At 36.1% G+C, this 25003-nt stretch overlaps 1 protein-coding gene across 1 annotated transcript in view; it reads left to right on the plus strand.

The window, feature by feature from the left end:
* Positions 1-25003, plus strand: part of UBR2 (ubiquitin protein ligase E3 component n-recognin 2) — a 64083-nt gene that overhangs the window by 23233 nt on the left and 15847 nt on the right. The window contains exons 8-30 of the mRNA XM_009279612.2: positions 594-701; positions 2375-2463; positions 3139-3237; positions 5767-5930; positions 6020-6119; positions 7174-7302; positions 8061-8244; positions 9289-9350; positions 10141-10251; positions 12703-12768; positions 14126-14248; positions 14621-14684; positions 15008-15132; positions 16434-16507; positions 16857-16938; positions 17514-17562; positions 17918-18072; positions 20024-20126; positions 20839-20948; positions 21165-21245; positions 22024-22205; positions 22905-23104; positions 24014-24107. Coding sequence (XP_009277887.1) covers positions 594-701; positions 2375-2463; positions 3139-3237; positions 5767-5930; positions 6020-6119; positions 7174-7302; positions 8061-8244; positions 9289-9350; positions 10141-10251; positions 12703-12768; positions 14126-14248; positions 14621-14684; positions 15008-15132; positions 16434-16507; positions 16857-16938; positions 17514-17562; positions 17918-18072; positions 20024-20126; positions 20839-20948; positions 21165-21245; positions 22024-22205; positions 22905-23104; positions 24014-24107 — 2554 coding nt within the window. The remainder of the gene's footprint in view (positions 1-593; positions 702-2374; positions 2464-3138; positions 3238-5766; positions 5931-6019; positions 6120-7173; positions 7303-8060; positions 8245-9288; positions 9351-10140; positions 10252-12702; positions 12769-14125; positions 14249-14620; positions 14685-15007; positions 15133-16433; positions 16508-16856; positions 16939-17513; positions 17563-17917; positions 18073-20023; positions 20127-20838; positions 20949-21164; positions 21246-22023; positions 22206-22904; positions 23105-24013; positions 24108-25003) is intronic.

Raw genomic sequence — 25003 nt, forward strand, 5'->3', positions numbered from 1 at the left:
CCCCCCAGCTTCTTGTGCACCTTCAGCCTTCTCAGTCGGTAGAACATGGGAAGCTGAAAAGTCCTTGGCTAGTGTAAGCATTACCTAGCAACAACTAAAACATCGGTGCGTTATCAACTTTGTTCTCATCCTAAATCCAAAACACTGTACCAGCTACTAGAAAAGAAATTAACTCTATCCCTGCTGAAACCAGGACAGAGTCATTTCATATCTGGATTTTATATTTTCCTTTTGATAGGACTCTAAACAGGAAAAATATAACCTGGAAAATTAGCCTGCTGTATAATTATTTCTTATATTAGTAAGCCAGCAGCACTTTTAAGACAGCACATTTTTATTTGATAACTTTGAAACAAATTGTTCTGTTTGGCAATTTTCACAAGGTTCCTAATGTTCCCTGAGGTTAGTGTGAAACTTGCAAGGTATAAAATATTTGTGTTTCTGTCAGCAAAATATGAGCAGTGTTACTCAGTTATCAAGGAAAAGAGGGCCCTATGGCTTCTACTGTGTCTTATGAAAATTCCAGTATGTCAAAATAATGTACAAATTTGTGTTTAAGCTATAACTAACTTATATAATTTCTCTTCATTAAGATGGCCTTCGTCGAATATTGTGTCAAGTTGGTTTACAGGAGGGGCCAGATGGTGAAAATTCTTCTCTTGTGGATAAGCTGATGCTGTATGATTCTAAACTGTGGAAAGGTGAGTTTCCTCAAACTTCTGGAAAATACTAAACAATGCTATGCATATAAGTTTTCCCTTTACTGTATCTGCTAATGTTTAATCATTTTTTTACTGTGGTGTATTATAGATAGAATTGCCTGATTTGTGATAATCTGTCTCTTCATGATGCACTCCAGATATATTGAAGGCAAGAACATTTGGAGACGGGGCTGGTTTTAGATCTAATTTTTTAAAGTAGTCTGAAATTAAGGCTGACTTGAATACACGGATGACAATGATAGTTAAGGGAAATTGAGTAAACAATAGAGTGATTTTGGGTTTGTCTGCTTTATAGGATCTCAGCATCTATGTCATGTCTACCAAAATGCTTCTTTTTAAGGGATAGGGCAGAGGTTTTCTGCTTTGACTTGTGTTTGTGTTCATGAGGTATTCTTAAGTGTTCTGAGAACATTCAGTGAAAACTACCGTTCTGTTATTTTAGAGCCCTTAAAATTTTAAAAGCCTGATTGGTATAATGGGGTTGGCTAGAAAGTTGTAATTTTGAGGAAGTGGAGATAGTTAATTTCTTTTCCATCATGGATTCTGTGTCTGATTTGATATCCTGAAAAGGCATGTAAGGCCAGGTGTAAGAAAGAGAAGTGCAAAGAGAAGGCAAGAGAATGATGCAATATATCTGTCTTTTCCTTATTTAAACATGAATATAGTATTTTGAAGATTGCTACCCTCCCCCAAGTATCTTTTGTTGCTTTTCAGTTCTGAGGTACAGATATCCTAGAGGGTAGTAACATCTCTTTGTGGTCTGTCTTGGGAACTTCTTGGAGCACCAATAAAAGAAGGAAGAAGTAAGGTGGAAAGTGGATGTAGTATGGAGAAAATTATTCTTTTAGGCTTTGTTTATCTAATACCTTTATCTCGTGTGAAGGAATTCCTGTCACTCAGATTTATTTTTTTTTGACTGCAAATTTCGTGATCTAGAAGGTACTACTTTTGTGGACCATTACAGTATTTTTAATACAGATTTTGTTAGGATAATGTCTTTCATGTAAGCAAGGAGTAACTTTTGCATTTCTATTTCAGCATCAGTATTTCTCTACTTTTTCATGTGTTCCGTAGTTACTCTGCATTAAGGAAATAGTGTAATGGCTTTTGACTTAAAAGTGACCTACAGAAATAATGGTACACAGGTGCATGTATTTCCAAGCTACATACAGTCAATTCTCATTTGTATTGATAATATTTTTCTAGGATGCTGCTCAGACAGACTAGAAATTCAGAGGTGGCTAAGCTGATCATTTTGCAGAGTTGTTCACAACTAACAATTTATTGCATTTCCCAGGACTTCTCATAATAGCATGCTCTTTTTTACCCTGGGCCATCTGAATCCTCTGTTTATCCTGAGGAGGAATACAGTTCCGTTCTTGTTTGCCTGACTTGCTGTATATTTGAAGGTTTATGTTCCCATTCAACAGCTCAGTGTCATCTTATACAGGAGTAATAAATAATGCCACTTGAAGAATTTTGTTTTATGTATTCTTCTTTGTCCTTTGCTACCACCTGATAGACTTAATCAAAGCAGCTTCTGCTCTGACATGCACACTTACCTCATTCTGTAAAAGTTTACTTTTCTAAATTTTCATAATATGTTGATAGAAAATAGTGACATGCAATATTTCATTTATTTTTCTTGACAGGAGCTAGAAATGTGTATCACCAGTTATTCATGAGCAGTCTACTTATGGATTTGAAATACAAGAAACTTTTCGCTATCCGCTTTGCAAGAGTAAGTATCTTTCTTACAAAGAGCCATTAAATTCTTAAACTGTCTAGCGAAGAGAGTTTAGTTAGCATACAGTGCTTCAAATGAACTGTTACCCAGAATTTTTTTCCTTTTTTTTGGAAGTGAAAAGCTGAAATGAAATGCTGACTACTTCATTTCTGTCTTCAAAATATTAGCTATAATGGCATCTCATCTCCTGGGAAGAAAATGGGCTTTCCAGGCTCCCCAGAACTGAAGCAGTTCAGATGTTTTTGTCTTCACCGTCAACTGTGCAGGCTATCACTTAGGAGCTAATCGCTTCTCATTGTTGAGGTGTAAGCTGTTACAGCACCACTCAGAAATAGTGCTGAAATTCAGTTATGCTGATTAGTATTTCTGCAGTAACTAGTATTTGAAATGCTTTAAATCAGCACTACAAAATTCTGCTCACTCTGCTGAACACAAAGAACTTTTTCAAGCAGAAAATAAAATATTAACCTTTGTTGTGAAAAAGAGAGTGAGTAGATCTCACGTGTGAGCAGATTAAGTTGTCATGTTCTTTGTACAAAATATCTATATAATAATCTGTAAGAGCTACTCTTCCCTTTATCATGGCGTTAAAGTTTCCCAGAGCAGACGTTTAAATAAAAAAAAATCAGGTCAGTGTGGATTAGAGGTGAATTTCCCCTTGTTGTTTAGAATTACCGGCAGTTGCAGAGAGATTATATGGAGGATGATCACGAACGGGCAGTATCGGTGGCTGCTCTGTCTGTCCAACTCTTCACTGTACCTACTCTGGTGAGTAGTGCCTGTCTTTCTTTTAAAAACTGATAGTTGGCACTCCTTGCCTTTTTTTGCCTCCTTCTTAATAGAACTATGAGCGATTGCAGAGTGATTTTATGAAAGATGACCACGACAGAGAGTTTTCAATTGCTGACCTCTCGATACAGATATTCACAGTGCCTTCTCTTGTAAGTACTATAAGACCAAAAAAGGAAATCTTTATTTGTTAAAAGCAACTCGAGGTTCTTGAATCAAGACTGCAGATTTCTTTTAACATTACTGTGGAAATGCATGGCACTGCTGCTGCACAGCAGTCAGACTGTTTACATGCATTGCTATGGGTTTAGAAGGTAAAGCGTTCAGCATTGCAAAGTTTGAGTGACTTTCCAGAGTGGGCTGGGTATTTTTGGCTTTTTTTTTTACATTTTTCTTTTACTTTTTTTAGAAAGGTACTTAAATGTTTATTTAGAGACACACGCATAACACTTAAATTCCTGATCATACTGAGCCACAGTTACTGTTTGTAGTAATCTACATTATGGTTTGCATATCACAGTTTCAGAGCATACCATTCTGGTGCAGTTTTATAAATGATCCACTTTACGTTAATTTTCCAGTCAACACAAGTGCAAGCAAGAATTGTCTCATGATATTCCCTACTTCCTTTGGTACTTCTAGACTCGGATGATGCCTTCTTTCAGGTTTCCAGTTCATTTTTGTTACAGTGCTTCAGGGGCACTGTTCCTTCTCCCAGCTCGCTAACTCAGCTGGTCTTTTACCAGTTTATGCTTGTTTGGGAAACGTCTTTTTTTGCTCCAGTCTCCAAATAAGTCTGTCTTTGCTTGCATTACAAACTAGACAAATTAAGCTTTGGAGCTGTACTGGAAATAAAAGTCTGATTTTCATAGCCAGAATTGTTTAGAAAATGAATGCTTCTGAATCCTTCCAAATTTAATCAACTTAATTGAGCTCTAAAATTCAATAGTAGCATGGCAGTTATGATACTGAGCAAAGTTGTTTTTCAGTTTCCTAGGGCTGGATGTTATTCATGCAAATTCAACAGGACCTCAGGATTTTGTTTCCATGGTTCAGGGCAATATTTTTGTTACCTCTTTTAATTTTGATGCTGTTAATAAGAATGTTGCCAGTATTCAGATTTACAGTTAGACTTAACCAACTAGTATTATTCAAATGGTTATGGTATTATTTTTTCCTTTGGCAGATGGGATGGTGGAATATGTGTATTAATACTTTTTTTTAAAAAAAGTAATTTCAAACATTTCCTTAGAGGAGAATAATTGGAGTGTCCCTTTTGCATGTTTTCTATTTCAAAAGCCTGCAAAAAAGGCAAAACAAATTGTTTTTAACTGTTTTATAGAAGTATGGAATAGACATGACATGAAAGTAATTATGTTAAGCTCCCACCATATGAAGTAAGAATTATCTTTTATGTATTTACAGCCATTTGGATTCGTTCTTAACTGAATGAATAAGTTGAAGAATGTAAAACCACTCTACTGCCCCCCAGTAACATTTTCAAACTGATCTTAGTAATTTAAGAGTTTGAGCTCTCAAGTAATGGAGGTTGTTTGGTTTGAGGGAGGATGGGTGGTTGTGTTGATGGTGATTTTTTGGGGGAAAATGTTAACCATTAGATTCTGCCCCCTTCCTGCAGCGGCATTTTAGAAACTGTATTTTGGAGTATCATTAGCAACTGTAGAACTCAGAAGCTCTAGTCAACAACCACAGTGTCGCTAAGGTAGATCAGAGTAGCCAATCTTCTTGAATCTACCAGCCACATAATAAAATCCTCATGGGATCCGAGAACTGCAGGACTCATCCCATTTACCTTGGAGAACCAACAGAATGGGAGAGTTCTGGAAGAGCTCACAAGTAGGAGATGGCAGTAACTTCTTAGTGCCCCCTGCTCTGTTGTGGGGTTGGGTTAGGTTGGGTGTGGAAGACAATCTTCGTTGGACTTTGTGATGCCTGTTGATTTGTTTCCTACAACACATGGATATATGCAGTAGCCCTTGAGGGGAATTGTAAGTCATTTCATGTAATTTCCATGTGGAAATGGCACTGTACAGTTCCTTAGCAGTTCAGAAGAAGCGCTGTTCACCACAGTGCTTGACAGTTTGTAAACAGAAAGCAGAAGAGCTGTTACTCCCCTAAAGGGCTCATACTTAAATTATATGAGAGGAGACAACACATGCTTAAAGGGAGGTACAAGTTAATTATAAGACACATAATAACATATGTCTTGTCATAATTATATAGGTTAGCAGGAGCCTAACTATAGTCAAACTTCTGTACAGAAGGCATCCGAAGAGAGAGATCTGGATTATGATAATTTCTGACTAGATTACTTTTTTCTTCTGTGAATGTTTGGAAGATTGTCTTTCAATATGTTCTTCTGTTTTAATTATTGATGTAACTATTTTGGGTAAAAACTCATGTATTTTATAAACTTCATGGTGCAGTGTGAAACTCTTGTTAGCTGTGTCTGTTAATTACAGCAAATTTCAATGTACTTTGGCATAGGCTCGAATGCTAATAACGGAAGAAAATCTCATGACCACTATCATCAAAACTTTTATGGACCACTTAAGGCACCGTGACATCCAAGGCAGGTTTCAGTTTGAACGTTACACTGCTCTGCAGGCTTTCAAATTCAGGCGTGTTCAGAGCCTTATTTTGGATCTCAAGTAAGTATATTAACTATATGCTGATTTGATCAATTGAGGAGGAAAAAAAAAATACAAAATTAACACTTGTATCTTTCTAATGTACCCAGGTATGTGTTGATAAGTAAGCCAACTGAGTGGTCAGATGACTTGAGGCACAAGTTCCTAGAGGGTTTTGATGCCTTCTTAGAATTACTCAAATGTATGCAGGTATGTAAATCTGTGAATTACAAAATTTGCACTGTGTTAAAGCAGGAAGTTAGCTATCATGATATAAAAATGGAGGAAATTTTATGTACTCTCCATTTTATAACTCCAGTACAGTATAACTTTTGGAGTCATCATGTTTTCCTGAAACATAACATCTCACCTAACTTTTTTTATTTAGTTTGTTGTAGAGGGCAGTAAAAAGGAAGAGTGTTCAAAAAGAAAAATGTCATTTTGGGCATATTTTGCAGCTATACAGGCAGACAAGACCCAATTAATTGTGTGAGCAAAATCTTAACCAACTTTCCTTCATAGCGAGAGCTCCAGTTACTACTTAAGTATCAGCAGAGTTGCTCCTTGTATTGAGGAATATATAATTCCTGACATATAAATAGACCTCTTTGCTGTGGTTTTTTTTTCTCCCCAGCCTTTTCATGCGCTATGTTACCTTAGGAGGAGTATTTTAAAAGCGGTGCAGCTTTTACAAGGGCAAATTGACTGTATGATCAGTAAGATATAAGTCAGAATCACTCCCACTTTTCAGTACTTCAGTAGCATACCTTTCAGTACTTAGCTTTTGTTAGTCTGTTTATGATAGTCTCTTGAATATATTGTAATCCTTAGATCACGCTGGGTTTTTTTCTTCTTATGCCAAGAGCTGATTAGGTACTGTAGTACCCTGTCTTTAGTTAGTACTTAAATGCATTTAATAGCACATCCCTAGAAAACACATTCAAAAACCAAATGTGTATGTAAGATTATGTATACAAATGTTATTGTACTGCTCATAATACTGAAATCTCTGCAGGTGTTAATAATAAATAGAGCTCATATCCAAAACCTTTCTTGTCCCAGTATTCTTCTCTTCCAATTCCTGTTTAATTTTCTTATTATTTTACTGTGTATAATTCCTTTTCAGATGGTCCGAAGCTGCTTTTTTCCTGTTGTAGCAACAATATATTTATAAGGACAGTAGCTACTGTCTCACAGTTATGCTAATGTTGTCAATGTATTTCAGTGATATATTGTTGAAATGCATAATTCTTTTTGTTTCTAGGGTATGGATCCAATAACTCGTCAAGTAGGACAACACATAGAAATGGAACCAGAATGGGAAGCAGCATTTACATTGCAGATGAAATTAACACTTGTTATTTCAATGATGCAGGACTGGTGTGCTTTAGATGTAAGTTTCTTCTGAGTTGTTTCTCCATGTGAACATGTGAAGGGGAAAAAAACCCAAATTACACAAATGCGTAACAATTGAGCAAGACACGTAATTGCACCATAAGCCAAGATCATCTTCTCTGAGCAAGTGCAAATCTTTTCTGTATTTAAACACATCTTTTATGGCTTGAACTGACCCAAGTCATAAGAATGTGGTTAAGCCTTTCAAAAAATATTGCAGAGAGAGTTCTGTCACATCTCTGAAACTTGTGGTCATCGCAACACTATCAGGTTATAATTTTCAGAGAAGAGGGAATAGAGTAATAGGCCCTGGGACTACCAAATGCTGCCTGATTATAAATCAGGTTTCTACTCCGTAAGTGTTTCAAGTTTTAGGAGTACAGAACTTCAGCATGGTAAAATATGGCTGTGGAACAAGTGATCCTAGAATATTTGAACATTCAAGCTGGCTTTAATCTGTCACTATTAGTTAATGTTCAGGTTTTACTAGCCTAGCATGATCATTGCTCAGAAAGTTCCCATAATATGTTACCCCCCCAAACCAGTGGGTGTTTTTCTAATCAGATATACCTGTATGACTTTTGCAATCTGTGTCCCCCTTAATTCAGCTCCTTTTTTTGGATTCCTTATCTTAATTTTGCAGGACCATTAATAAAGGTAAAAACCCCAAACCCGTCAGACTTTTTTACATTGGCTGTATTATTTTGCAGAGCTCTGGGTTTTTTCATAATCTCTAAACTGCGATCTTTCTTTTAGGAAAAAGTGTTAATTGAAGCTTACAAGAAATGCCTGACTGTGTTGATGCAGTGTCATAGTGGTTTTACTGATGGAGAACAGCCTATTGTTCTCAGTATGTGTGGACATTCAGTTGAGACCATCAGATACTGTGTTTCTCAGGAAAAAGTTAGCATTCATCTCCCAGTTTCTCGTTTACTTGCAGGTATGAACTAGTTTAAAAGTATTTCAGGAAATGAAAAATGTTGTATAAATGTGATTTGTATTTGTGTGTACATAAGGAACCACACAACAGTTGTTTAAAGCCTGAATAGGATGCATTTTGGCCATTTTCTAGTTGTTTGATAGCCTCTAGACAAAATGTTCCCAAGCATTGGAGAAGTTGTTATCGTTTCAGGCCTGGGGGAGATCGTCTCATGTCTCTGGATTTGTCAGTGGGGTGTGTTGTAGGCAGTTACTGCTGCTTTTTCCACTTGAGATGCAAAAGAAATGCAACAAAATACGGACTGTAGTTGACTGTTTTGAAATACGTTTAGCTGTCAGATTGAATAGACTAATGAACATTTTGTTAGAGAACAGATTTATCAAATGTGTCACTGGAAAATTAAGCTATGTCTTTCTCTTTGTATTGTGCCTATCTTGTTCAATAGTTGTGTTGAAAAAAGGCTGATGAATTTTAGTTTACAGAATCAGAAAGTCATAGGATAAAAATAAATTCACGGGTAATGAAGTGAAAAAGGTAATTCTTAGGTAAAATACTATGTAGCTCAGCGCTAAATAACTTTGAGTGTTTGAATCTTTAAGCAAAACCCTTGTAGCTTTAAACCAAAGCAAACCAGAAAACTTTTGTAGGGGCCTCGTTATAGGTCCTGAGGTATTTTATAAACCTTTAAGGACTGGTAGAAAGGATGAGGTATCTGTTGTTCATAATTTGTCTGATAGACCAAGGACTCTTGGCTGTCGCTGAGGGGACATGACAGAGTCAAAAGAAAGGCAAAAATCTCACTGGTACTGCAAGTTTTATGCAGATACAATGGGAAAACATTAATTCTCCTAAAATGTGTGCTTTGTAATGTGTCTCTTCAGAAAATAGCTGTGTAGCTCCAGGGTGATAATTCTGTGGGCTTACTTGTAGCTGTGTCCAGAAAGTGGTCTGGTAGTAAATTAGATGACCTTTTTTGTCCTATTTGAATTATATAAAATATTGTGTGTAATATTATGTATGTATTTGTTTTGTGTATTTATGTAGGCTTGCATGTTTTGCTGAGTAAAACTGAAGTGGCATATAAGTTTCCAGAGCTGCTACCGCTGGTATGTAATTAAATGTAGCATATTCATTAAATATAATTAATGCTGAATGTGAAATTGGTCATGTAAGTGTAGGATATTATTAAATAAAACAAAGGACCTTTTTGCTATAAATTCTGTTCAGTGAGACTATCTTTAGTAGGTAAAATTACCTCTTAAAAGATTAATGTCTAGATATTAATGACTGGAGCATAAGCAATCAGTATTGCTCTCTTAAATAACTTAAGACTCAGGTTTTAGATTTGTATTTCGTTCTTCATGCATTACCTTCTTTTTGTAGTAGAAACTGTTTTTAGGAACTCCTGGCAGGATCTGATTCCTTCTCCTTGGCCTAGGTTCTCATTTTCTTCCCCAGCTGTTTCTTTGATATGCTGTTTCTTTAAGGGGAAGTTAAGAAGAACAAGATAAATTAAGAGGAGAAAGCATAACTGGGAGAAGAAATCTCAGTGTCTTTTGAAAGAAGTAGTACTTAACCTTTGAATGAAAGAAAGCAAATGACACTGTTATTAAATTGATAGTGTTGATGTTTTAAATATGAAACCTACTGTCTTTAAGAATAAACTAAAGCCCTTGTGGAGTACTTCTGTGGAGCAAAGACAGAATGTAAGGTTGGCTAATAACAATTGGGTAGATTGTGAATAGGCTCATCAAACTTTTGTAATACATGTGTTGGATTTGCTTCTCTTTTGCATTGCCAGAATATTTTAATGATCACAAATATCCTCCTTCGTTTCAGTCCCATTTTCTTTTAGTTTCTCTCTATATATCAAAATATTGCATTTTCTTAATGCAGAGTGAACTTAGCCCGCCTATGTTAATAGAACATCCTCTACGATGCCTAGTCCTGTGTGCCCAGGTGCATGCAGGGATGTGGAGAAGAAATGGGTTCTCTCTTGTTAATCAGGTAAGTACATAGTAGCTGTGGAATCCCTGTTTCCTGATAACTCCCCCAAGATAATTTCGGACCTAAAAACTTCCCCTTTCTGTATTGATTTCAAATTTCACTTATGTAAAACCTATGGAAGGCAATGCGAGGTAGGCATTTATATCAGCACTCACATCATTTGAATATTTGTGCTTTTAAACTGGTCTTTGATTTCTTAGTCAGAAGTTGCTTTTTTGTTTCAGGACTGCTACAGCGCTCAGTGAACTTAGTGCTCTGTGTGTAAAGGAAGTTTTAGTATAAAGCAGTTAATGACTCCTAGTCTTTTTACTGTATACTGTCCAACAGCGGCATGAAGTGCAGAATTGGATCTGTGCATCTTCAGTAATGTATTTATCACCTTCACATAAAAGTGTCTCAAATATAAAAATATGCACCATTAAGATACTATTACTATTTATGTTTATAAAGTAATTGAAATCTGAAAACCACACAGAAGCATTAGAACCAGTGCAGAACTGAGTGTTTCTTGGCTTTTATCTCTCCTACTTCTTTCGTACTTCCAGAGACTAGCTCCATCCATCTCTAAACTTATGTTCTCTGTGTTTGTACGAATTAGGTCTTAGGTGTTTCAAGCATAACAACTATAAAATGGGTACTGTAGCATCAGTGCCACCCACCAGGGTGATCATCTAAAGTGATTTTCTCAGCAAGACATAGACTACAACAGAAATAGGATTTAGTTCTGTGAGGTGTTAACTTGATTTACTTGCAAGAAACTTCTTTCCCTCCCACAAGCCCCCATCTTCACTAGATAATTGCAATGCATGTGTACTTGGAGGTGGAATTAAGCTGCTCAAACATATTACATTCTGACACTTCTTGCCTCTTAACCTAAAGAATCTTTATAAGGTGATGTCCTTTATTGTCATTATTACAGCAAAAGGAGCTCTATGTACAATTATAGCAGTGCCCATGTTACTGTAGACACGAGTCAAATCTGAAATACCAGCATAGCTTTTGATGGAGAAATAAGTCTCTGTGTTAATTTCCCCTGGCTGTCAGCATCTTGAAATTAAGAGCCTGGTTTAGTTTGGGTAATATGGCTCCCGCAGTCTGGAAGTCCTTTCTCTTTCCTTTGGCTATGGAGAGCTCATGTTCAGCCAGCTCCTTTTGGATATTTTCCCAGAAGATAGGAATGGGCATCTGTGTGTGAATTATTAGTATGGGGAAGAGAGGGAAGGCATGCCTAGCTCTCTTCCATGTAATTCTGGTGAGAAATGGTGTGTCTCTAGAGGAAAGTTTAGCACGCTGAAGATTGTTCCCAGTCCCAGGTAGAAACTTGATAGCCCTCTTTATTTTCCTTAATTGTGGTAGAATCAGCCTTTCCCACGTTTCAGTGCTGTGCAGTGACTGAGGTGTGGCTGCTGCTTGGTGCAGTACTGTCGAGTTCACTCCCAGGATGGTTTGGGTTAAGTATGGTTCTATCAAAATGTTGTGGTTTAACCCAGCAGGCAACTAAACACCACACAGCTGTTCGCTTACCCCCCCCCGCCGTGGTGGGATGGGGGAGAGAATTGAAGGAAGGAAAAAAAAAAAAGTAAAACTCGTAGGTTGGGATAAAGACAGTTTAATAGGACAGAAAAGGAAGGGAAAATGATGATGATGATGATAAAAGAATATACAAAACAAGTGATGCACAGTGCAATTGCTCACCACCCGCCGACCGATGCCCAGCCAGTCCCCAAGCAGCGGTCACCACTCCCCAGCTAACTCCCCCCAGTTTATGTACTGAGCATGACGTCCCATGGTATGGAATGTCCCTTTGGCTAGTTTGGGTCAGCTGTCCTGGCTGTGCCCCCTCCCAGCTTCTCACTGGCAGGGCATGAGAAGCTGAAAAGTCCTTGCCTAGTGTAAGCACTGCTTAGCAACAACTAAAACATCGGTGTGTTATCAACATTATTCTCATCCTAAATCCAAAACACAGCACTATGCCAGCTACTAGGAAGAAAATTAACTCTATCCCAGCTGAAACCAGGACACACAATATTAACATTTTGCTGAAACTGGCAATTCCTGAAAGATCATATGTCAAATAATTAAGGAGCAATTCATGGAGCAAAGAAAGAACATTTCTCCAACTGCAAGGGCTTTCTCTCCTGTGAATTTCAAACAGTTAATTGCTAAACAAGTAGATATATTAAAATGTAGCCCTAAGAGGTCCACAAGATTTTTCCTTCTAAGTGTATGCAGTCTAGACATTAGATCAGTACAACCCAGCCAGCAACTATGCTTGTTTTGTGCTATATAAAAATGCTTTTTGCATACAAATATATTCGTATGATTTTTTCGAATCACTGATTCAATTTTTGTTTACTAATACTGTATAACAAAGTTTATTTTTCCAGAATGAAAATAAGCTTAGACTAAATATGATGTTTGTTAATTATCGTGGTTTGTTTTTTGTTTCAGATTTATTACTATCATAATGTGAAGTGCAGGAGGGAGATGTTTGACAAGGACATAGTAATGCTTCAGGTAACCATACGTACCAGTTTGCATTTTTATCAAGCATTTTCAGGATATGTGTGCATTTCTTTTTAGCTCCATCAGAACCTTTTAATGACAAGGAAAAAAGTCAATTTTTATGGAAGGACTTCTATTTTTTTTTTATTGTATCTGTGTCTTTATGGGATAATTCGTAAAGGAAATACTGTTGTTGCAATCCTTGTTTTATAAATATACTGTGGAAAGTGCAGAATTTTCTGTGTAATGTGTACGTAATGCTACATCTTCAAGAATGTAATATTTTAACTCATGGGTTGTGCTGTACTAGCAGTTGTGTGAGTCTGCAGGTCTTCAGTAATGTACTCAATGCATGTGTTGCCTCTTCTCCATCACTTCAAAGCTGGCATCTAAAATGCTGGATAGAAAGTGGAACCCCATATAGTAGTGTTTGATTTCTTATTTTTTTTTCCTTCAGAAGAAATTTTACAAATCTGGCAGTCTACTTAGCTCTGACACAGAGAGGTCTGATGCGTTACTTCTACACTGAGAGTGACGAAAACTAAAATTTGCAGGTCGGGGTGCGTAGTTCACCTAGACAGCAAAATCTTTTTTCAGGAAGTCCCTCAAATCTTACCTATAGTTAGCAATACCCAATATGATGCTTATGTCCTGAGTTCTGCTTTCAGACATATTTCCCTGAGGCTTGATCTGCCCCTAATTTTTAATGATCATCTGCAGCTGCCCATTTGGGTAGATAACCTTCAGTTTTGTTGGAAATTATTCTGTCTTAAAGATGGTCCCATTAGCCATAGTAAACTAACAACAAATATTTGTAATTGGCTAACTTAAATACATTGTTTAATAAACAGAAAAAACTTTGGCCAGTGTTTTTCAGAAATGGAAGTAAATGTTTGTGGCTACATTGAAACATTAGTATTGTTCTTTGGAGGAAGGTTTGGGAAGTCTTGCTGAAGTCTTCAGCCTTTATTTTGAAATCTTTATGTGCTATATACTAAGTGATATTATGCCTTCTAAAAGTTGAGCCAGCAGGAACAAGATTGTAGAGACAAAACCAAGCAACCAAAAGTCTTTCATTGAATTTTATTTAGAGTATTTGAGATAGAAGGAATAACCCAGAATATTTTACATTTTAAAAGGGCATCAGAAAGTATTGATAAAGCATAGGATCCTGCTTGTCAAACGTGCTGTCGCTTGTGTTATTGGAGTCCTAAGAGAGTAAACTTAAGTAATTAAATCTTCACGCCCAGGATAGAAAGAGGAATGAATTTCATAAAGAATATACTGTGGACATCGGGTGTTATTATAGCATGTTTGTATATTTATATACAATCTATTTTCTGTTTATAATCATTTTTTTCTTTATTAGACAGGTGTGTCTATGATGGATCCAAATCACTTCTTGATGATAATGCTGAGTCGCTTTGAACTTTACCAGATATTTAGTACTCCAGACTATGGCAAAAGATTTAGCACAGAAAATACTAACAAGGTATTTTATGTACTACTGCAATAGAAAATCTGCAATTTTGTTTTCGAAAGCGTATCAGATGCTGTTGTACCGAGACTGTGCAATTTGTTGGTAAAAAAGCAAAACCTGTCCTATTTTAATTCAGTTTGACCAGTTTGAAATATGCATAAATACTTTTACCTGTCAGACGGGTAAATATCAGAAACTGATGCATAATTTTTGCATTGTTTAAGAAGTTTAAGGCAGTTGTGATTGCATTTCAGCATAGCTTAATTTGGGAGTGCTAAGGCAATGTTTTGAAACAACGGAAAAATATTTTCAGCATATGGAATAATTCTTTTACCCTTAATTGAAAAATGTAAATTCTTTTTTTGTTTGTTTGTTTTAATTCAGGATGTTGTTCAACAAAATAACACTCTTATAGAAGAGATGCTATACCTCATTATAATGATTGTTGGTAAGTTCAGAATACATTTCATTAATTTTAATCAGAATACATCATTAATTTTAAAATTCAGTCTCTTTAATGGTCTGGAATGAGCATTCTTCGTTGTCATCTCAAGTTCAGTCCCATTTTGAACTGCCTGTAGTTCTGACTTCTTTCCTAGGAGAACAGCCTTGAAACTAGCTTAGATTAATGTAATGAATTTTTGAAAACTGGTGGGTGAACACAAGATTTCACAGAAGAGACTTATTTTCCAGTCTTTTGCTTTAAGTTGAAAAAGAAGAGAAAGAAGTGTTTAAAATCCTAAAAAAAAAAGTTATGTTTTATTTTTACAGGCGAAAGATTCAGTCCTGGAATAGGACAGGTAAATGCAACAGATGAAATCAAACGAGAGATCATCCATCAGTTGAGCATCAGGCCAATGGCTCACAGTGAATTGGTAAAGGCATTACCTGAAGATGTAAGTAACTTGGGAGGGGAAAAAAAAAAGGCAACTTCAACTTCATAAGGCTGACTGCTGAAAATTTTTCTTATGCAAGTTTATGCCACTTAATGTGGAATGGGAGCAGCATGATTATGCTAGCATGAGTACAGATTAATAGCTGTCATGGAGAAGGTAGGAAAGAGCTATAGAAGAAGAAATGACATATGAAAGAAGCAGGAGCCTGAGAGCTGCTTCAGCTCTTTTCTCTTTTTAATACTGTTTCTTATCAGGCCATCTGGCCAGCAGTCTCTGCAGTCTGCTTGTAAACCCTGAATAGACACATCGAAGTGGGTTGTTGGAGCTATCCAGAAATATAAGCTGTTATATTTTAAAGCCTAACAATAATTGAAAAGACATGGAATCAGACACAGCATAATGACTTGTGTAACATAAATGCTTCATTTGCGTGGACAGAAGCATTCGTCTGAATTCTGGTATGAGTGGTTTTATAGGATAGCAAAGCTTAATTTTTTTTTTTTTTTTAGAATATTTTTGAAGTAATCTTTTAAACATGATTTCCAAAGGCAATCAAAATTCAGAAGTTAATCTTGTACTATATTGGTAGTACTTTTAGTGATAAATTATGAAATGTCATTGTTCTAAATATTTTAAACTTAAACAATTTGAAAAGTCAAATTTTAGGGTAGTATTATGTTTTTTTAAAAAATATTTTAGGGTTGGATGAAAGAGCAAACTAGGATTTAAGCTAGAGTTCTAAATTGCATTGTCAGTCTTAAATACATTTTCCCTGGCCTGTTAACTGCTGTGAATGTGTTGCAGGAGGGGATGGGAATGTTAAAAGGTATTTTGTGTATGAAGCAGTGTTGCATATTTGAGCTGATTTCTCCTGCTGTGTTTTGTGGTTGTTTTACCATTTTTCAGTGACATGTCTTTTCAGCTTTCCTGTATTTATTTCATTTTAAAGGCCTAGAAACTAGAAATGACTGTATATTCCTAAAAATGACTGTATATTCCTAAGATAGGCTGAGTAAGCTAACTTAGAGTTTTCTTCTGTTACTGTTACATCCAAGTTTATTATTATAAGGAAGAACAGTAGAAATTAAGCACTTAAAATGATTTTTTTTTAAAATACTTTTTGCAGAGATGGTATTCCTGAACGTATCTTCTTGTTACATGCTCTAGCGTTCTCTTGAGAGCCAGTAAAATGACTTTGTACTGCATTTGTTTTGCATTCTTATCTAGTGTTGTATGATATTTGAATGTGTTAAATCCAAGAACTACAGTAACACACTGTCTTGCCTTTTCATTCCATGTAGGAGAACAGAGAGACAGGAATGGAAAGTGTGATTGAAGAAGTGGCCTGTTTCAAGTATGTTTCCCTTTATTCTAATATTTCAACTTTAAAAATTCAATATCTAAATTAGTGAAAATGAGAGAATAGAAGAAAGGGGGCTAGGTCGTGGTGTTTCGCCCATGGCTTTACTCATGTGCATCATTCTTAATACTGTTACTTGATTTCTAGAGTGCCTATTGAGCAGTGTTTTTTAGCTGTTAACCATTTATGCTCAGATGTTAGTAACCAATGAACATAAGTTTTTATCTCTCTTTTTTTTTTTTTTTTTTTTTTTTTTGCCAGAATGTGCCAGGAACTTCAATCTCTATTTCTATCACTTTTCAAGGGCAGAAAGGTAACTACTAATTTAACTTTCTGGGTTTTATTTTGTGTTTTGTGTGGTTTGCTTTCTCTATGAACTAAAACCAGAATGTGCCAGGAACTTCAATCTCTATTTCTATCACTTTTCAAGGGCAGAGCAATCAAAGGTAACTACTAATTTAACTTTCTGGTTTTTATTTTGTGACTTTTTTGGTTTGCTTTTTTCCAAAGCTTTATTCTGTGAAGAAATATTATCAGCTGGTTAAAAGTTAATTTTTAAAAGTTAACTTATTTGAGAATGTTGACAAAATTTGCCCAAGATTTCGCGGTGATTTCTGTGCCACCGGATCCTGTGTCCTGTACAGAGCTGCTGAAATCAATGGGGCTTCAGGAGCTTGTCTGTGGGTTCTCTTAGGTCTTATTTTACTGAAAGTATTTAAACAATCTCTATTTTCACTTACCTTTATGGAAATTGCCGTTTTAGCTCAGACTTGTCTTACAATTTTATGCTAGAAAAAGAATCCAGGCTAGCTCAAGATGAAAGATTAATTTTGAAGATGCAGGCCCTATGTTACAAGTAGAATGTAAGACAAACTGAAAAGACGTGAAAGCTTTCCTGTTTTATTTAAGGCTGGGAAAAAGGGGAAAAAACAGTAACAATGTAATAAAGTATGAATGCTTTTTTATTAGTTTTATATTTGTACAGGTTTTGAGTAATATTGGCATCATTCTTCTATTTCAGGCAGAGGAAGCACAAAGAAAGCTGAAAAGACAGAACAGAGAAGATACAGGTATTTCTCTTTGAGAGGAGGTAGGGAAGCACCTGTCAAACTATGTATTGCCCTAACACTTAGACTAACATCCTGTTCTAGGGCTAGCCAGAAACTGGTGAAAATGTAGCAATTTCCCTTATGACTCCCTGGTTATAGACAGGAATCTGATCCATCATGGAACCAGCCTTCTGAAAGGCTTATTCCTTTGGCTTTTCTGTTACATGCAGCCATGTTGAATGTTATAACCTGTAATACTGTTTATCAAGCAACTGTATACTGTCTTGGGTTAAGCTGTTTGAAAGTCAGACATTTTATATGGGTGTTGCAAACTTCAGAGATGCTGAGATGTCAAACACACAAATTTCCCTTTCAGCACTTCCACCACCAGCTCTTCCTCCTTTCTGCCCACTTTTTGCAAGTCTGATTAATATTCTGCAATCTGATGTCATGCTGTGCATTATGGGAACTATACTGCAGTGGGCAGTAGAACACAATGGCTATGCCTGGTCAGAGTCCATGCTGCAAAGGGTATGTTTCCTTATTTAAAATTGTGCTTATGCTAAAGGAAGGAATATGTATTTTAGCATTTTAACATGGGTTTATAGATTTGGGTTGTTTACTTGGTATCTAACGTATCCAGGATACTCTGAATGAGAAATAAATGGTGTTTTCTGATATACAAGACTAGGGAAACCCCTCTGCCTCCGATGCAATTTATTTTTAAAAGTGAATGGAAGACAGAGGTAAATTTCTAATGGGATGCACGCGAGAGGGAAGAATTCTGCTTGAATCAGTTGAAATAGTTAGTGTTTATTGTGGTAGAGAACGAGTTCATCTGAGTTGTTGCATATTAGGTAAAGCACGTTGACTTTTTCTTGATGTTCCTTTGCTGTTTTCAGTTTAGGCTAAATCACTTTAGAAAAAATCATAAAACTACAGAAAGGAATTTTCTAACTTGAAAATGTATCAGCTTTGGGAAACTCAACTGAGCTGTTTGTTCCTCACTATTTATAATGATCTTTAGAAATCTGGAGGGTTACTGTAGGTTTTGTTGTCCATGATGGTCATTTTGTGGGGTGTGCAGAGATAAGTGGTGAACAGCCATCAAAGGGCTATTAATATTGGTCAGGGTTGTTGTTTTAGTGTCCAAACACAAACTTTTCAAAAATATTGATGGATTTTTAAATAACACATTGAAATAAACCCCCAGCTCTGAAACTGAGTATTAATTTTTTGACATTCAGTCTTATTGATTATATATTACCTTTTATAGCTAAGTTTAAATTAACATAAGCGATTCTGTATAACACAAAAAAAGTTTAAAATGGAACAATATATCAGTATTATAAATAGCAACAAAAATGAAGAATGTAGTTACATTTAGGTAATGTGAGAATGCTAGGCTTTGGAATAACTGCGTAGAAGTAAGATTTCTTTTTTTAAACTGAACTAAACATATTCAGCCATATGAGTACCTCTGGTGTTCTCCAAAACGTGCAATTCATTAGGGACCTATCACTTGCTCAGAAACAGTGCTTTGTGTTCACTGGTGCCATGCAGTTGGACTGCATCTTTCCGAAGTTAACCACTCTTGTCTTGGAAACACCGTGCAAAGGTTGATATGAGGCATCTGGAAGAGGTGGCCTGTATCTGATGAGACCTTGTTGGACAGATGTGATAGACTGAGGAAAAATTGGCTGTTACTTATTAAAACAAATTAAAAAACTTTCAAGACTCAAATCAGGTTTTACCACTTTTTTTAGAGATACTTTAGTTATCTTAGACTGTTGCATTCCAGTTCTGCTACAGATTTTTCCGGTGATTATCCTTTCCTTACATGGGTTTCAGTGTTGATTCCAGGCATTCAGTAATGCTTTTTGTCTAGACCATTCTGGCAATTTGTATGGGGTGGAAAAAGTGATTGATTCAGTATGACAGAGTTCACCACCAAGATTTAAGTATTTCAGCTTTAAAATGCCATTCAGACTATTTTAGTGCCAAATAGGGTAATTTCAATTTTTAAGTTCAAGGAGATTACAGCTTTTTACTGACGTAAAAGTTAACGTTATTTTAAAATGTGTTTCTAGAGTGTTAGAATAAATTTAGTTTAATAATTTTAAGTTTTTGTCAGTTAAATTTTCTATGTAAAAAGGATTTAAAGTGTGCATCATGCTTCTGTCCAGAGACTTGTGATAATGACATGCAATTGCTAGGGAGAAAGCCAAGAAGCACTGACTTCTCACTCACTAGACAGGACAGCAAACAGAAAGATACAAGTGGTATAATGTGGTTTTTATCCGGTGAAGTTTCAAGAATTTGTAAACAAACACTGTTACTCCTGTGTAATGTAGCTTTGGAATTGTGTATATAGAAATAACTTCAAGTATATTCTTATTATATAATTCTATTGTATGACTTCCTTGTCTCTTAATGAATTACCCAAGCTATATAAAGAGATTATATGAATTACTTTACCTAGGTTTTGCATTTGCTTGGAATGGCACTACAAGAAGAAAAACAACATCTGGAGAATCTCAGTGAGGAGAATGTTGTAACATTTACCTTCACTCAGAAAATATCAAGTATGCCTTTTTTTTTCAAATGTATAGCAAATTTTAAATAGCTGAAAATGCCAGTATCTCATATTTTATTCTTCTGAAACAGTACTTACCAGAAGAGTGTATTTGTTTATCCATCAAAATTTTACCATGTTGGCTATACATATGTGCTTTACATATGCGTAGATTCTATGATACTAGCAATACTAAAGGTCTTTTCTAGAGGAGAAATCCAGAAGCAGAATAATTCCCAGTAGATCTGATTCTTAATATCTTTAAGTAGCGTCTCAACATGCTGTACATGATCAGATGCTACAATTGCAAAAACTGTAGTTGCCTTCTTAAATGGTCTTTTAATCTTGACTCTCCTTTGCATTTTCTGACTAGTGCCTCTAGTTTTGCCAAGATGTGGAAGTTGCTAAGACTCTTCCATTTAAAATAGGTGGGAAATAAAATATTGGATGTTCTACAGTGCCCTGGTCTTGTAAGAAAATACAGTCAGTGAGCAAGACTTTTAAGACTATTTCCTCTAACTTTTCAGGATTTAGAGAGTATTCGTGAAAATGTTTGCAGAGGGGGGAATGAAAGTTACATATTGTGCCTATTTGTTGAAGGAATTCTTCAGCTGCTGAACATATACAAGTGTTGTTTTTTGGATTTTGTTGTTTTTAATGTTAGCGAATGATTAGTTTGTCAGGTAACAGTGTAATCAATTGTTGTCGTAATTTTTTCTCAGGACCAGGAGAGGCACCCAATAATTCCCCTAGTATACTAGCTATGCTAGAAACACTGCAAAGCGCACCTCATCTGGAAGTGCACAAGGACATGATCAGATGGATATTGAAGGTAAATCTGCTTTATATAACTGCTGAAAATCATGGAAAGAAGATTTTTGAAACTTTCCTAATTATATCGTGATGATTTCCTTATTTCCCATGTTGATTTGTTGTACCTACTTTTTTCCTCTTCTGGAATCCAACACTGCGCATTATCTGGCCAGCATTATAGTATACAAAGTTATATTCACATGTCACAAACAAATTGTTTTTTTTTTTCTTACAGACTTTTAATACTATTAAGAAACTAAGAGAAAGCTCTTCTACAAGTCCTGTGGCTGAGACAGAAGGAAATATTATGGAGGAGGTAAAAGCAAGCTGTAACAGTTAGCTGATCTGAAACGGGTCTGGGTTGTGACTAGCAAAGGACTATATTTCTAATTGCAGCTCTAAATCAAAGATGGGAAACTGATTGCACTGATTTCTGAAATGCAGTGTCACAGCTTATAGATCAAACCCATTTGTTTGAAAGACCTATTGGGAGAGTCCCTGGACTATTTTTCTTTGCTTTATATATTGTAGTCTCCAAATCTTTTGCAAGTTTACTCCTTAGAACTGTTTGTAGTACTGATCACAGCATTTAATGATTCTGCTCTTCCCATAATTTCAGACTCCTTGGAAAGTTGTTAAAAGAAATGGTATCTACGTATTTTTACTATGCAGGTCATTCCAGATAAGCTCTGCTGATCCCTTTAGCTCAACATGACATTCTAGATACTACACAAAGACCTTGGAGCCCTGTAGTGCATTTAGGAATACAGCTAGTCTGGAGGAAGAGCAGCACTAGAGACGAGACCTGTCACTTACTTACCTTTTTATCTTATGAATGCTGAAAGGGAAGAGAAATACAAAATACAGTTAAAGGTTGAGGGGGAGAGGTACCCTTCTGGATCTGCAGTTCTATGCGGCATTGAACATGAGCTAAAGAAAAGAGGGCACAAAATAACTTTTTTGGTAGACTTCTCTTTTGTCTTTTTATGAGATTTTCATTGTTTGGAGGTTAGTACATGTTACAGCAGTAGCTAAAATAAATTGTCTGTTGTAACAAGATTATAAAAATGACCGAGCGAACAATACAATTTCAGAGTTCACGTGATAAAGACAAAGCTGAAAGGAAGCGAAAAGCCGAGATTGCCAGACTGCGCAGGGAAAAGATCATGGCCCAGATGTCTGAGATGCAACGGCACTTCATTAATGAAAACAAAGAACTATTTCAGCAAACTTTGGAGGAGCTAGATACTTCAACCTCCAGAGTACATGAAAATAGGTAAAGGAATATAATTTAAATTTTTTCTTTTAACTTTTACATCAGATTGTCCTAGTGTTACTGCTTAAAAAAGCGCTTTTTTTTAGTCTTGACGCAAAACTATGCATAAGTTTTTGAGACCAAAATAGCAGCAGTAAATGGAATGCTTTCCTCCCCTTTCTGTCAAGATGGTGGGATAAATATTGATTCCTCCCTTGTCCCGTCCTCATAGTGCTCAACATAAACAGGCAAATAATTTTTTCTATAAAATCATCCAGTAAATTGTTGTTAATACTGAAGAGACTATGCTATTAAACATAGTAAATTGGAAATAGCTGATTATATGTCTGTTGAGGATCTGGAAGAAAATCTGCTTGTAGCTGGAAATACGAATTGAAGCATGCTAATGATTTTGTGGGGAAGTGGAGAGTGTTTTCAGAATTTATGTCGGGCACTTAAGGGATGGTGATGATGGAGGGTTGCAGATACAGTTTCCATGTTAAACTGGAGTGGGTAATACTATTGGGAGGGTATGAATTTTTTCTGTAAAATATGTTCTATTTCTGGGGACACAGGAATTGTTGTATAAATGCCAGAACTGTTTTTTGCCAGAGAGCATTTATCATAAAGCTAGAAAGCTCTTTAATCACATTTAAATAATGACCTGATTTGTAATGTTTTTCAAATAATTTGCTCACTAGTATTCTTTGAATATTCTAGCCCTGTCATTTCAGATGCAAAGCTCACAGCCTTGGGACCAGAGCAAACTAGAGTAGCTGAACACAGACAGGTTGTTATGTGTATATTGTGTCAGGAGGAACAAGAAGTTAAAGTGGACAGCAGGGCTATGGTCTTGGCAGCATTTATTCAGCGATCAACTGTGTTGTCTAAAAATAGAAACAAAATTATTCCAGACACTGGTAAGTAAAGTTCATAGCTGTCTTCAATATTAATGAATGTCAGAGTCACTATAACAAGCACATGCTTTCTTTTGAGACAGTAGCGTCACTTTCTTATGTTAACTGTATAACTGTGAATGACTTCATTGTAATCAGTGGCAAGACTCCCATATTTTTAGTGAGGTAGAAATGTGTGTTCAAAATAATGTAAAATCACTGCAAAGCATTATCTAAATGTTCTGCCAACCATTTATGACAAATTATTTGTAACTATTAAAAAACCCTTTAAAATCAGAAGTGTTTGTTCTTAAACTACGCCCGTAATGTTATAGAGAGAGGAGGTGTTGATGTAGTGATGTAAAAGCACAAGATACACATTTCCTTCCTCTCAGTTATGCGATCTGAAATGCCTCTTAGTGATAATAAAAAATGCTTGGATTTAGGTAACTTTGTGAAACAGATCACAATGATCAGTGGCATTATTGCAAAGGTTTCTTTGGATTCTGTATATGTAAACACATAGAAAATTTCTGCACTGAATCATTTGGCACTCTCACTCTGAAGATTAATGTTCTTAGACTCATTGTTCAATGGTACTGAACCACCAAAACTGCAGGTAGATCTTGAGGACTTTTACCAGGGCCTAGCACCTCCGAAAGCTTGGTTTGAAGTCGAAGTACAGTACTGTCGTGGTTTAACCTCAGCTGGCAACTGAGCACCACATATGCTTAAAACAAAATGACATGATACCTGTATATGACCTAAACAGTTTAAGTTGTTGTGGATTAGTAATATGTTTTATGCTTCATCAAATGAGTTATACTTTTGTGATAAAGTTTAATAATAATGCGAATGTGGCAACATTTATCTGCAGTTAAGTCTTTTGATAAATGTTTATTTCAAAGTTGTTTTGTTTTATTTTAAATACAGAAAAGTATGACCCATTATTCATGCACCCAGATCTGTCATGTGGAACACACACGGGTAGCTGTGGACATATTATGCATGCTCATTGTTGGCAGAGGTAAAAAGCTATATTTAAGTTTTTAGTCCAAATAGCATGTCGTGCCATCAGTTTGCCTACTGGCACTAATTTTAATGGCAAAATTACTACCATGTAGTAAACTTAAAGGAATGTCATGAAGCGATTAAAAAAGCTTTCTGTTGGGGGGGGGGGGAGGGGGGGGGAGTAGAAATCATTACAACAAATACTGTAAACATGTTCAAAATCTTTTCCAAGATGACAGATAGTAAATGAAAATTAAGAATCCAAAGCCACACATGGCAGCTTTCATTCCCTTTGGTTGTTTATCCCTCTGCATAATCCCCTGTGGCGCACATATATCTGAACGCTGAAGCTCAGATTTTTTTGGGTTTTTTTGTGGTTCAGTAATAGACACATTCCTGCTGCTTCTTGTGTTCTCTACTGAAGTTTTAAATGACAGTGCATCCCTTGCACTCTTAATTCCTCCATCATGTTTAACTTGAAGTAGAAACATCTGCAGCCTAGTTCAAGTTCATCTGCAGCATAAACTCAATTTTATCCTTTGTTCTTAGTTGTTTTTTATATAACCTTTTTGAGTTATTTTTATTCTTTGATTTTTGGAGGGGGATAGATGTGCTTAGTGCTATGTGGTGCCAATGCCATGTGATAAATGCAAACCATTCAAGCCTCTGACTTCGATTAGGCACTTGCTTTCATCCTTGGCATGGCTTCTAAAGTGCCTGGTTTCAAATTCTGAAGACTGTTAGGAGCTCCCAGAGATTCTGTGGCCATAACCACCATGCGATGATCCTAGTGCAGGTTTCATTTGTGGTCTTTGATATCACTGCTCACTGAAGATGTGTTCTTCATCTTCTTGTGTAGCTCATGTACAGTCCTGCGTGGTTGCCATTAACTCCTGGAAATGTCCTTATATG

This window comes from Aptenodytes forsteri, unplaced genomic scaffold, assembly GCF_000699145.1.
Source record: "Aptenodytes forsteri isolate BGI_AS27 unplaced genomic scaffold, ASM69914v1 Scaffold195, whole genome shotgun sequence".
Classification (NCBI taxonomy): domain Eukaryota; kingdom Metazoa; phylum Chordata; class Aves; order Sphenisciformes; family Spheniscidae; genus Aptenodytes; species Aptenodytes forsteri.